Source organism: Ylistrum balloti, unplaced genomic scaffold (assembly GCF_031769215.1).
Source record: "Ylistrum balloti isolate Yb309-2 unplaced genomic scaffold, AGI_CSIRO_Ybal_v1 Utg371816, whole genome shotgun sequence".
In the NCBI taxonomy this organism is placed as follows: Eukaryota; Metazoa; Mollusca; class Bivalvia; order Pectinida; family Pectinidae; genus Ylistrum; species Ylistrum balloti.
In genome coordinates this window covers 501880-517471 of record NW_026782903.1, presented here as the reverse complement: position 1 = coordinate 517471, position 15592 = coordinate 501880, and the positions used below count along the sequence as shown (strand labels likewise).

At 33.8% G+C, this 15592-nt stretch overlaps 2 protein-coding genes across 4 annotated transcripts in view; one reads left to right on the top strand and one right to left on the bottom strand.

Annotated features, from left to right (window-relative positions):
- The window catches only part of LOC132563685 (ribonuclease P protein subunit p14-like), a 47639-nt gene that overhangs the window by 15746 nt on the left and 16301 nt on the right, over window positions 1-15592 (top strand). The window lies entirely within an intron of this gene.
- Window positions 1-15592, bottom strand: part of LOC132563684 (protein pigeon-like) — a 34861-nt gene that overhangs the window by 9040 nt on the left and 10229 nt on the right. Inside the window, exons 15-22 of the mRNA XM_060228431.1 lie at window positions 14888-15076; window positions 12804-12964; window positions 12345-12414; window positions 8230-8327; window positions 2598-2825; window positions 1719-1792; window positions 1135-1273; window positions 507-602 (exon numbers count right to left, since the gene is read on the bottom strand). Of these exons, the coding sequence (XP_060084414.1) occupies window positions 507-602; window positions 1135-1273; window positions 1719-1792; window positions 2598-2825; window positions 8230-8327; window positions 12345-12414; window positions 12804-12964; window positions 14888-15076 (1055 nt within the window). The remainder of the gene's footprint in view (window positions 1-506; window positions 603-1134; window positions 1274-1718; window positions 1793-2597; window positions 2826-8229; window positions 8328-12344; window positions 12415-12803; window positions 12965-14887; window positions 15077-15592) is intronic.

The following is a 15592-nucleotide window of genomic DNA, read 5'->3' as shown; positions in this document are numbered from 1 at the left end:
AAATGACATTAAAGTGCACTATTCAGTTTTACAAAAGTTAAACTCAGTCACTAAATAACAAGTTTGATCTTATTTCAAATAAAAATGTGTGTACTCTACACAACATCTTAACATGATTGATGTAATCTACTATTTTCTTTTATCATCCATGACCTAGTATGACCTATGACCAGTTACCTGAAACATGATTTTGTTGTAATGCAATGTACATAGAAAATAAAAGTGCTAGTTTTTGTTATTTAAGTAAGGCAGAATTTGTTGCCTTTATATTCAATTCTGCATTAGACCTGACCCTGTCTTCAGACCAACAATGGACCTATATGCCAACCTCAAATTGGTTCTGGAAACCAGCCTTGTCTTAATGGTGTATTAAGACAGACAGGGATAAGACAGCATCTTTCGGGTTTGTGTTACTACAATAATATCTCCACTACATCACATCTAACAGTAATATAGTAAACGTTACTCTAATGCCTACAAACAACACTTTATAAAGTACACCATACCTGACAATACACATACTCTTTGGCTACACTTTGTGCTTTGCTCTTCGACTCTTTCCTCATGTGTCGATTCAAATGATTGCTGAGAAGATCTTTTGTCTGAAACAAAAACGTTTGTTGCTACATGTACAAAGTATTTCATAACTGTTGTGAATATGAATAGTGTTTCTTCCATAGATGGTGTGTAAATATCAGTATCGAAAAGGGTATTAAAATACTGGCAAAATTCCAGGATATCAACAGAACGTGCGATTTTCACAAACCACTCTGAATAAGACTTCATTGCCATACCTTTAATATAGGGAAGGATTTTTCATTATCGGTTCCTTAAAATTTGTAGGAAATGTATTGATGCAGCAACAGCATAATTCAGATCACCTTTACCAAAAGCCTTCCAAAGGATACCAGAATGATACTTGAATTGAGGTGACTCATGATTGTTTAAAATTAAAGGTGATACTTACACGACTGGGAATTACAAATTTTATTGTACAATTATTAATTCAATTTCTATCACATGATAACATTATTTGATAGTTACTTCATTAATATCCCATCCCTTCCATTTTTATACTATCCAAATTTGTTAGTAAATGATGGGATATTATGAAACAGTGGATTATATATTTACCAAAGCCATAATACTGTCTGACACCCCAGTTGTGAGGCTACTTTGTAGGAAAGGGGGGGCAAGGCCCAACACTGTGTCTGGTCGCACTCTCTTACTACCATCAATCATTGAAGCTGGTGAGGGTGAGTCTGTCCTTGAACTTGAATAAAATAACTACAGCATAATTTCATATGCCTCTATTGTGGAATTAAATCATCCTTCAAGTTTTTAAGACATTTTAAGGATTTAAACTTATTACAAGATGTTCATATTGAGATCAGAACCCTTAGATTTTAAGAAGACATCAGCCATGTAACCTCAGTTTTGTGGTAAACAATAAGAGAGGGAGACCAACATTTCTCCCATTCTGATTCAGAAAAATATATCTGATACACAAATTTCTATGTTGTTGACATGACAAAAACATAAATTTATGTTCTATTTTGTTTTGGTGGGCACAAAGTTTAATCAGTTATTTTGAATTTTATAAAAATACTCAAATAACCTGTTTTCTCTATTATCAAATAATACTATGTGAGTTGAATATTTTCAGACTAAATGTTAAAGACAGCATTCACTGTTTTCACAGGCAAAATGATTTCTACCTGTTAATGCGTGTGTTGAAAGTATTGAGGAACGTCTTGGCTATACTGGTGGACTGGTCCTTGATTCCGCTCTTCTGAATTAGAAGGACTCAAAATTTATATTTCATCAACTTCAATTGGGTAATTTTACCTGACCCAAATTATAAATGGGATCAAAATATTTTTCTGATATCAAATTTTAAAGAAATACAAGTATGCTAATAATTTCACAATACCTGCAAAAAATACTTGATATTAGAAGTTATTTTAAGCAAATGGTCTGTGTGACATGGTGCTTACCTCCACTGGTCTGTGTGACATAATGCTTACCTCCACTGGTCCGTGTGACATGATACTTACCTCCCCTGGTCTGTGTGACATGATACTTACCTCCACTGGTCTGTGTGACATGATGCTTACCTCCACTGGTCTGTGTGACATGATACTTACCTCCCCTGGTCTGTGTGACATGATACTTACCTCCACTGGTCTGTGTGACATGGAGCTTACCTCCACTGGTCTGTGTGACATGATACTTACCTCCCCTGGTCTGTGTGACATGATACTTACCTCCACTGGTCTGTGTGACATAATGTTTACCTCTCCTGGTCTGTGTGACAAGATACTTACCTCCCCTGGTCTGTGTGACATGATACTTACCTCCCCTGGTCTGTGTGACATGATACTTACCTCCACTGGTCTGTGTGACATGATGCTTACCTCCACTGGTCTGTGTGACATGATACTTACCTCCCCTGGTCTGTGTGACATGATACTTACCTCCACTGGTCTGTGTGACATGATGCTTACCTCACTTCATCTGTGTGACAAGGTAATTACTTCCGCTGGTTTTTGTGACATGGTGCCTACCTTCCCTCGTCTATATAACATGGTACTTACTGCCCAAAACCCATTCTCCAGCTGGTGATTAGCCTTGTGTATAACACTGTTTGAGAAGCGACGAGTGCAGTCGTTGATCTGCATCCATTGTAAGTGACGACGTAGTGTGTCCCACATGTCGTCTCCGACGTTGCCATGACGCTGTCTATCCTGGGCTGTACGTGTGCCTATCTTGACAGATCTGAGTGCAGAGAATGTGACCCTTGCCTGCATCACACCGTCCCAACTCTGTAACCAGAAAATGACAACAGAACATTATCAACAGCAATGACATCTTAATAAAAGATGGAATAGGATCTCATGTATTTCCATTTCGTAGATATGTTCATCAAGTCTCGAGCTAATGGAAATTTGGAAATAATTTCATCATTCTTAAAGCCAGTTAATGGATGTTCTATGTAATACTGTAAAGTTCTTTTTTTGATAGTTCTAATTTTTGTAGTTTATCCAAAACGTTGAGGCAAAATGGGCATCAATTAAAGTCTTGAAACAATGTTTTTCTTAATTTTCAATATATCTGTTTTTCTATTTGATTCCTCCAGTATTCATGGTAATGTCCTCATAACACTTGTATTGTTAAGACATGTTCATATAATTGAATGAGTTTATTATATACTAATGAAGTACAAGTTGTGTATATATTTATGTCCCTGAATTGAAAGATCACTGGCATTTTGTTTTTGAGCTATCTGTCCATTGTCAACTGTAACTTTGCCTGTAAATATTGCATTGTAAGAGGTAAGGCTTTCATATTTGGCATGTGTGTTCCTTGTAATAAGACCTTTTTGCTGGTACTAACGATTTTAATCTTGACTGTGACCTTTGACCTTCATTTGAAAAATTTTAACATTGGCCACTACTATTGCACCATAGTAGGTAGGGCTTTCAATTTGACATGTGTGTTTCTTAAGACAAGAACTTTCCGGTGGAACCAAATGTTTTTACCATGTGACCTTGACCATAACCCTGACCTACATTTGAACAAATTTAGCATTAGCCATAATTATTGGATCATAAAAGGTGTGGCTTTCATATTTGACATGTGTGTTCTGGTTGACATTTGGAAGTAAAAAAAATGATTACCACAATAATAAATAATTGTTCCACAAAGTGTGCATGCAATCAGCACATGCTTTACACAGTACAGTTTTAATGTCCCACTTCAAAATTTTGTTGAAACTGGGGGCAGTGTTTCGTAAACACATCTTGTTTTAAATTATTTAGCTGAAAATTGGCATACATGTATTAAGGACAGAACTTGAATATTACAGATCAGCTAAACTTTATCTTTTGAGCACATGAGAGATGAAGCACATACAATAATTTCCAAATGCACTACAAGTATTAGTTTCAATCATTATTCATAGTTTGTGATTGTTATTGTTTTCATTGTCATTTATTGTTTGTTTATTACAGAAGTTCACAAACAAGTCATACTGTAAAGAATGGATTTCGTTTACAATTACATCTAAACTGACAATGTCGTTTACAATTACATCTATACTGACAATATCATTTACAATTACATCTAAACTGACAATATCATTTACAATTACATCTAAACTGACAATATCATTTACAATTACATCTAAACTGACAATATCATTTACAATTACATCTAAACTGACAATATCATTTACAATTACATCTAAACTGACAATATCATTTACAATTACATCTATACTGACAATATCATTTACAATTACATCTAAACTGACAATATCATTTACAATTACATCTAAACTGACAATATCATTTACAATTACATCTAAACTGACAATATCATTTACAATTACATCTAAACTGACAATATCATTTACAATTACATCTAAACTGACAATATCATTTACAATTACATCTAAACTGACAATATCATTTACAATTACATCTAAACTGACAATATCATTTACAATTACATCTAAACTGACAATATCATTTACAATTACATCTAAACTGAAAAAAACATTTACAATTACATCTAAACTGACAATATCATTTACAATTACATCTAAACTGACAATATCATTTACAATTACATCTATACTGACAATATCATTTACAATTACATCTAAACTGACAATATCATTTACAATTACATCTAAACTGACAATATCATTTACAATTACATCTAAACTGACAATATCATTTACAATTACATCTAAACTGACAATATCATTTACAATTACATCTAAACTGACAATATCATTTACAATTACATCTAAACTGACAATATCATTTACAATTACATCTAAACTGACAATGTCGTTTACAATTACATCTAAACTGACAATGTCGTTTACAATTACATCTAAACTGACAATATCATTTACAATTACATCTAAACTGACAATATCATTTACAATTACATCTATACTGTCAATATCATTTACAATTACATCTAAACTGACAATATCATTTACAATTACATCTAAACTGACAATATCATTTACAATTACATCTATACTGACAATATCATTTACAATTACATCTAAACTGACAATATCATTTACAATTACATCTAAACTGACAATATCATTTACAATTACATCTAAACTGACAATATCATTTACAATTACATCTAAACTGACAATATCATTTACAATTACATCTAAACTGACAATATCATTTACAATTACATCTAAACTGACAATATCATATACAATTACATCTAAACTTAAAAAATCATGTACAATTACATCTAAACTGACAATATCATTTACAATTACATCTAAACTGAAAAAAACATTTACAATTACATCTAAACTGACAATATCATTTACAATTACATCTAAACTGACAATATCATTTACAATTACATCTATACTGACAATATCATTTACAATTACATCTAAACTGACAATATCATTTACAATTACATCTAAACTGACAATATCATTTACAATTACATCTAAACTGACAATATCATTTACAATTACATCTAAACTGACAATATCATTTACAATTACATCTAAACTGACAATATCATTTACAATTACATCTAAACTGACAATGTCGTTTACAATTACATCTAAACTGACAATGTCGTTTACAATTACATCTAAACTGACAATATCGTTTACAATTACATCTAAACTGACAATATCATTTACAATTACATCTAAACTGACAATATCATTTACAATTACATCTAAACTGACAATATCATTTACAATTACATCTAAACTGACAATATCATTTACAATTACATCTAAACTGACAATATCATTTACAATTACATCTAAACTGACAATATCATTTACAATTACATCTAAACTGACAATATCATTTACAATTACATCTAAACTGACAATATCATTTACAATTACATCTAAACTGACAATATCATTTACAATTACATCTAAACTGACAATATCATTTACAATTACATCTAAACTGACAATATCATTTACAATTACATCTAAACTGACAATATCATTTACAATTACATCTAAACTGACAATATCATTTACAATTACATCTAAACTGACAATATCATTTACAATTACATCTAAACTGACAATATCATTTACAATTACATCTAAACTGACAATATCATTTACAATTACATCTAAACTGACAATATCATTTACAATTACATCTAAACTGACAATATCATTTACAATTACATCTAAACTGACAATATCATTTTGATTATATTTTTTCTGTGAGCCATAAAACAATCTTTTGGCAATGGTTACTTTTGAACTGACGAATTTGCACCAATTAGTGACCTCCTGAAATTGTTGTTAAACCAAAGAATATCGCAAAAATTAACCTCTCATTACTCAGTTTTCTACTCAAAGAAATAAATAAATGCTCAACTCTATACTTAGGACAGATAATATCCAAATGCCAATTTATTTCTGGTGATTTATCACAGAATACAGTTTTGTATGTCATTGATATTTTGTTCATAGAATACTTAGCATGACATTCACTATATAATCAAGTTATCATACTGAATTTCATTCTTTTATCAAGCTGTGAGAGGGCACCTTAACCATTAGTATTACCAGTATCATACTGAATTTCATTCTTTTATCAAGCTGTGAGAGGGCACCTTAACCATTAGTATTACCAGTATCATACTGAATTTCATTCTTTTATCAAGCTGTGAGAGGGCACCTTAACCATTAGTATTACCAGTATCATACTGAATTTCATTCTTTTATCAAGCTGTGAGAGGGCACCTTAACCATTAGTATTACCAGTATCATACTGAATTTCATTCTTTTATCAAGCTGTGAGAGGGCACCTTAACCATTAGTATTACCAGTATCATACTGAATTTCATTCTTTTATCAAGCTGTGAGAGGGCACCTTAACCATTAGTATTACCAGTAATGAACTACATATCTTTTATCAAGCTGTGAGAGGGCACCTTAACCATTAGTATTACCAGTATCATACTGAATTTCATTCTTTTATCAAGCTGTGAGAGGGCACCTTAACCATTAGTATTACCAGTATCATACTGAATTTCATTCTTTTATCAAGCTGTGAGAGGGCACCTTAACCATTAGTATTACCAGTAATGAACTACATATCTTTTATCAAGCTGTGAGAGGGCACCTTAACCATTAGTATTACCAGTATCATACTGAATTTCATTCTTTTATCAAGCTGTGAGAGGGCACCTTAACCATTAGTATTACCAGTATCATACTGAATTTCATTCTTTTATCAAGCTGTGAGAGGGCACCTTAACCATTAGTATTACCAGTAATGAACTACATATCTTTGATCAAGCTGTGAGAGGGCACCTTAACCATTAGTATTACCAGTATCATACTGAATTTCATTCTTTTATCAAGCTGTGAGAGGGCACCTTAACCATTAGTATTACCAGTATAATACTGAACTTCATTCTTTTATCAAGCTGCGAGAGGGCACCTTAACCATTAGTATTACCAGTAATGAACTACATATCTTTTATCAAGCTGTGAGAGGGCACCTTAACCATTAGTATTACCAGTAATGAACTACATATCTTTTATCAAGCTGCGAGAGGGCACCTTAACCATTAGTATTACCAGTAATGAACTACATATCTTTTATCAAGCTGTGAGAGGGCACCTTAACCATTAGTATTACCAGTATCATACTGAATTTCATTCTTTTATCAAGCTGTGAGAGGGCACCTTAACCATTAGTATTACCAGTATCATACTGAATTTCATTCTTTTATCAAGCTGTGAGAGGGCACCTTAACCATTAGTATTACCAGTAATGAACTACATATCTTTTATCAAGCTGTGAGAGGGCACCTTAACCATTAGTATTACCAGTATCATACTGAATTTCATTCTTTTATCAAGCTGCGAGAGGGCACCTTTACCATTAGTATTACCAGTATAATACTGAACTTCATTCTTTTATCAAGCTGCGAGAGGGCACCTTTACCATTAGTATTACCAGTAATGAACTACATATCTTAGACTCTGTGTGAAAAATGTTATGAATGAAGAAAGACATTCAGTGATATGCAATTGTATTAATTCTTGGAATTAACAAAATCCAATGGAAAGTTATAAGACAAAAAAATATATGTTAGAAGACATGATCAGGAACTGATCTGATTTTGAAATCTTTATGTCCCTAAAACATTTCTAACATATAGAAAACCACTTACTTTATCACACTGTGATCTGAAGGTGTCAGTCACTGTAAAGGGAAGTAACCTCAGACATTCCCTGTCTACCTGTCGTCTCATACTGGAGTAGGTCGTCCCTGGAAAGAGATTGTCTTACCGCTATCATATTGCAGGTGAAGGAGACATAAAAATTAATTGACTTCAGTAGGAATTTAAATTTTACATGAGTGGAAACAATAAGTATGAAGTAATAATAACTTCTATGTCACATTGCCATGATCTGTTAATAAATGGCTTTCTGTTATATCATTAATCAAAAGTATTGAAATCACAGTCTTAATATGAACATGTTTTTATTATGTCAATAGCCAGACAGGTTTTCCTTTCACAAACTGAAGTGGTAGAGTGTTCTTGGAAAACAATTTACTGAGACATTGTATGTCAAAATACTTTGTCTGAAGTTCAATGTCTTATTCATGGTAAAATTTAGAACTTTGGGCCAAGAGGTACTTTTAGTTATGATTTTGATTTCAAGAACAAATTTTTTACTTCAAATTATCATAATTTTTCGGGTTTTCCAAATATGAATTTATTAAGATAAAGAGAGCAGTTTGTCAGGGTCAACAAAGTACTTATGAGTTAAGTAGGGTATTTGACTTTTCCCTCTGAGTTCAAATGAACAAAGTTCATCTTCCATTTCTATCTTAATCTTGATAAAGGGTTCACAGAACATGTGGCTAGCCAATTATAATGGACAAAGTTGAAAACAAAACATAATTTTTAATGTAATAATTTAAATGTTGGGTATAATGCTTTGGAGAAATATCTTCTTCTTTGATGTTTAGGGTAAACTTTAACTCTATCTTCTATCCACTATGCCACCAGTCTAGGGTAAACTTTAATTCTATCTTCTATCCACTATGCCACCAGTCTAGGGTAAATTTTGACTCTATCTTCTATCCACTATGCCACCAGTCTAGGGAAACTTTAACTCTATCTTCTATCCACTATGCCACCAGTCTAGGCTAAACTTTAACTCTATCTTCTATCCACTATGCCACCAGTCTAGGCTAAACTTTAACTCTATCTTCTATCCACTATGCCACCAGTCTAGGCTAAACTTTAACTCTATCTTCTATCCACTATGCCACCAGTCTAGGGTAAACTTTGTCTCTATCTTCTATCCACTATGCCACCAGTCTAGGCTAAATTTTAATTCTGTCTTCTATCCACTATGCCACAAGTCTAGGGTAAATTTTAATTCTGTCTTCTATCCACTATGCCACCAGTCTAGGGAAAACTTTAACTCTATCTTCTATCCACTATGCCACCAGTCTAGGGTAAACTTTAACTCTATCTTCTATCCACTATGCCTCCAGTCTAGGGAAACTTTAACTCTAACTTCTATCCACTATGCCACAAGTCTAGGGTAAACTTTAACTCTATCTTCTATCCACTATGCCTCCAGTCTAGGGAAACTTTAACTCTAACTTCTATCCACTATGCCACAAGTCTAGGGAAAACTTTAACTCTATCTTCTATCCACTATGCCTCCAGTCTAGGGAAACTTTAACTCTAACTTCTATCCACTATGCCACAAGTCTAGGGTAAACTTTAACTCTATCTTCTATCCACTATGCCACCAGTCTAGGGAAAACTTTAACTCTATCTTCTATCCACTATGCCACCAGTCTAGGCTAAACTTTAACTCTATCTTCTATCCACTATGCCACCAGTCTAGGCTAAATTTTAATTCTATCTTCTATCCACTATGCCACCAGTCTAGGGAAAACTTTAACTCTATCTTCTATCCACTATGCCACCAGTCTAGGGTAAACTTTAACTCTATCTTCTATCCACTATGCCTCCAGTCTAGGGAAACTTTAACTCTATCTTCTATCCACTATGCCTCCAGTCTAGGGAAACTTTAACTCTATCTTCTATCCACTATGCCTCCAGTCTAGGGAAACTTTAACTCTAACTTCTATCTATCCACTATGCCTCCAGTCTAGGGAAACTTTAACTCTATCTTCTATCCACTATGCCTCCAGTCTAGGGAAACTTTAACTCTATCCTTCTATCCACTATGCCTCCAGTCTAGGGAAACTTTAACTCTATCTTCTATCCACTATGCCTCCAGTCTAGGGAAACTTTAACTCTATCTTCTATCCACTATGCCTCCAGTCTAGGGAAACTTTAACTCTATCTTCCCACTATGCCAGTCTAGGGAAACTTTAACTCTATCTTCTATCCACTATGCCTCCAGTCTAGGGAAACTTTAACTCTATCTTCTATCCACTATGCCTCCAGTCTAGGGAAACTTTAACTCTATCTTCTATCCACTATGCCTCCAGTCTAGGGAAACTTTAACTCTATCTTCTATCCACTATGCCTCCAGTCTAGGGAAACTTTAACTCTATCTTCTATCCACTATGCCTCCAGTCTAGGCTAAATTTTAATTCTATCTTCTATCCACTATGCCTCCAGTCTAGGGAAACTTTAACTCTATCTTCTATCCACTATGCCTCCAGTCTAGGGAAACTTTAACTCTATCTTCTATCCACTATGCCTCCAGTCTAGGCTAAATTTTAATTCTATCTTCTATCCACTATGCCACCAGTCTAGGCTAAATTTTAATTCTATCTTCTATCCACTATGCCACCAGTCTAGGGAAACTTTAACTCTATCTTCTATCCACTATGCCACCAGTCTAGGCTAAATTTTAATTCTATCTTCTATCCACTATGCCACCAGTCTAGGCTAAACTTTAACTCTATCTTCTATCCACTATGCCACCAGTCTAGGCTAAACTTTAACTCTATCTTCTATCCACTATGCCACCAGTCTAGGCTAAATTTTAATTCTATCTTCTATCCACTATGCCACCAGTCTAGGCTAAATTTTAATTCTATCTTCTATCCACTATGCCACCAGTCTAGGCTAAATTTTAATTCTATCTTCTATCCACTATGCCACCAGTCTAGGCTAAATTTTAATTCTATCTTCTATCCACTATGCCACCAGTCTAGGCTAAATTTTAATTCTATCTTCTATCCACTATGCCACCAGTCTAGGCTTTAAATTTTAACTATGCCACCAGTCTATAAATTTTAATTCTATCCATCCACTATGCCACCAGTCTAGGCTAAATTTTAATTCTATCTTCTATCCACTATGCCACCAGTCTAGGCTAAATTTTAATTCTATCTTCTATCCACTATGCCACCAGTCTAGGCTAAATTTTAATTCTATCTTCTATCCACTATGCCACCAGTCTAGGCTAAATTTTAATTCTATCTTCTATCCACTATGCCACCAGTCTAGGCTAAATTTTAATTCTATCTTCTATCCACTATGCCACCAGTCTAGGCTAAATTTTAATTCTATCTTCTATCCAATGCCACCAGTTAGGCTAAATTTTAATTCTATCTTCTATCCACTATGCCACCAGTCTAGGCTAAATTTTAATTCTATCTTCTATCCACTATGCCACCAGTCTAGGCTAAATTTTAACTTGCCACCAGTCTATCTTCTATCCACTATGCCACCAGTCTAGGCTAAATTTTAATTCTATCTTCTATCCACTATGCCACCAGTCTAGGGAAAACTTTAACTCTATCTTCTATCCACTATGCCTCCAGTCTAGGGAAACTTTAACTCTATCTTCTATCCACTATGCCACCAGTCTAGGGTAAATTTTAATTCTATCTTCTATCCACTATGCCACCAGTCTAGACTAAATTTAATTCTGTCTTCTATCCACTATGCCACCAGTCTAGGGTAAATTTTAATTCTGTCTTCTATCCACTATGCCACCAGTCTAGGGTAAACTTTGTCTCTATCTTCTATCCACTATGCCACAAGTCTAGGGTAAACTTTAACTCTAACTTCTATCCACTATGCCTCCAGTCTAGGGTAAACTTTAACTCTATCTTCTATCCACTATGCCACCAGTCTAGGGTAAACTTTAACTCTATCTTCTATTCACTATGCCACCAGTCTAGGGTAAACTTTAACTCTATCTTCTATCCACTATGCCACCAGTCTATGTTTTCTGTGAAAACTGATGTTTCAGTATATTGAATTCCTAATTCTTTATTAAGCTTTATCAAAACAAAGGTGTATGATCCCTCGTATCATTGAAAATTTATTACCAGCTAAGAACTCAGCCATCAGTCCAGGAACTTCTGCACTTGCAATGTCATTGCTAATCATCTCAAATAACTGAAACATTAAAAGTGACCATTCTCTATTTTAAGAATAAAAATACAATGTATACATCAATTTTTTTCCCTGACGATTGAAAAATAATATTGAAAATTGCAACAAAACTGTAGGATACTGACAGATAATTTATGTTACCATGAGGAAATATCTTCTTTCCAGAGTTATGAAGATATTTGCAGTAACTGCACTTTTCCCCCTGGCAACTTAAAAAGATATTAAAAATTGCAACAATACAGTAGGATACTGACAGCTAAGTTAGGTTAGGTTACCATGAGGAAATATCTTATTTACAGAGTTATGTAGAGACTTGCAGTACCTGCACTTGTATGATATTCTATTTCTCTGACAATATTTTTAGCTCCTGAAATGTTTGAACAGCAGCGTACCCGTTTGATGAGCCAAAAGTCCCTTGTACGCAACAGTGCATAGTGCAGCAAAGCAGCCCTTGTTGTCTGCATCGTACTCTCACTAAATATATTTACTAGGGTGTCAGTATTTACAGCCACTTTCCAAACATCCCCACGAGTGTACTCAAACAGGTATAAATCTACAAAAATTCAATAGAAATATTTTATATAGAAATACAGTAAAATATAGATAAGTCAATGTCCACAGGATCAAATAAAATACCCAATGGTTCGACTTAGCTGTGGTTCTATAACAGAGACATTGTGCATCGAAGATTGGCCCTATTTTCACCGTTTTTTTACCGGATAGATATCTCATAGCATGGAGTGACAGTAATTAATAAATTATAAATAAATAAAAACATTTTTATAACTCAATACACTAGCAATATCCTTTACCTAAATAAACAGTTATAAGTATGAATACAGAACACAAAATGTAATGTGAAACACTTGTCATTAAACTGTTCTAGTATACATAAATTAGTGAAATTGATACCTTAAGTGATACAAATATTGTGTTCACATTTACGAGTAAAAAGTCCTGTCAATGATATTTTAGAATAAACCTCAATAAATAAGAACTCATGAACATTCTACATTGATAGTACAGAGCTGGGTTACAACAAGGTGAAGGTCGTGGCAATGTCACTGAAGCATAACCTTTCACGTACAGTACCAAAGGAGAGTATACTGTAAAGCAGAATAAACAACAGATCCCAGAGGGATCATGGCGCCCACCATTTGAGGATCTGTTTTCAGTTCTTGAAGATTTGTTTATTTTTTTTTGTGTTACAGGTTGTGTAAATGTTCATGAACTGGTCTTCATTGAATGTACTCAATGATGGCACAAGATATTTTTATTAAGCACTATTATGCCTGTCAGCCATCTTGATTTCAGATCAGTCCAAAAAGGTACAATGCACAACTAGGGACCAAGGGGAACCTGCATATGAAATTTGAGAAAGATCCATCCAGTACTTTCCAAGAAATAGCGATAACAAACTTTTACTTCCAAAATCCAAGATGGCCATCTGTCAGCCATCTTGAATTCGAATCAGGCCAAAAATAGCGGTAACAAAAATTGTTTACGGACGGACAGACGACGGACCACGGACGCAGGGCGATTTGAATACCCCATCATCTGATGATGGTGGGCTAATAAAACATGCTCTTTGTATATGTACATGTACATCCAGTAATTGTCTTTAAGATCATAAACTAATGTATCAAAGACATACTAGTATTTTATTAATCTGTGTCAGGGTGGTGGTTATCACAGATTATTATAGTTATATACACATGTATCACAATATGACAAATCTGAAAATGACATGTGACCACGTCATTAGTTTTTATTTCATGTTTACTGTGACAATGATGATATATTTGTAACATGGATCATAGTTTTGTCCACTAACAAGAGGCATTTATATTTCATACGGTGTTGGAAAAATCTGTCAAGTTTTCAGGTGTGAAAAAATTCGTATCAACAATATAATCTGAAGAGGGAATGATTCAACTGTTTGAATTCAATGAATATTCATTTTAACTGTTGGCAAAAAGTAAGTCTTTGTTTTTTCATATATTGATTCTCCTTCTCTATAGTTCCAATTTTGTATCACCTAACAAAGGCATGTAATGTGTTCTGTGCTTCACACAGGAGGCATTTTCCAGTAACCAGTACATGCACTCAGTGATGCTTCATTCAAGGCATACATCTTACATGTCGGTTGAAATGATGATATCAATCAATGACTTTTCAAAAACTGATGTGAAAACACATGGGACTACCTGGCCAATCACATACGTTTTCTCTGAGTATGATCCCTCTTATGATTCAATCTAGACAAACAAGAGTAATTACTACTAGATATTAGCTTGAATAAACATTATAGTCTATAGTTAATGGCTGTCCCTGTGTAATAACTTCATTTCTGGTCTACACACAAGGCACCAATACAAATTATTTTTTAATGTAATATAATACTGAAATAGGTAAAATAGTAAAAATTAATCTGAAAGACAATACTGAAGATTTGATTAGGTAGAACATAAGTCACCTGTAGGCGAATCTTTCTGGATGGCATGAAGACAGGTGTTGGAAAGGTGAGAGAGGTACTCTGTTGTCCTGGACAGAACTGATACTGTGACTTCCTCCTCGGAGTTCTGTCGAAGAACCGGCGAAGGAGTACTGCCCTCTGGTGTAACAGGCATTTGGTTCACTATGGAATTTAATCTTAATGTCTTGTCTGCAGAAAATAGAATGTTGTGGCAATACTCATTTTTTGTTCCCAAATATAATGCACAATATAACCTTGAATATTCATGAAGCTCTCAGTATAAGTATTCTAATTCATACAGTCCTGACTAAATGTATCATGGCCTGAAAACTAATACCCATAGAGATTTTCGTTTTACAGATAATGATACAAAATGATGGTATCCACTTCAATTTACTATACATGGATTTTAAAATTGTATTTGAAATAAAAATTTTAAAATTTGTTGACATAATTATCAACTTGTTTTACTCAGGTTTTCATAAACATTCCAGGTTCCAAATGATAAACAGTAAAGATAAATATTTTATTTCTTGAGGGTGGAATAAAATGGTAAACAATTCATACTTTGAAAATACAATCATAAGAAAGCAATGGTCTGTCCATGAAAAATACAACCTTTTGCTTCAAGGTTTTGGTAAACCCATAAAAAGTTGAACAAGAAATTTCATCCAAACACTCAGAGACGGAAGAATTCAATTGATT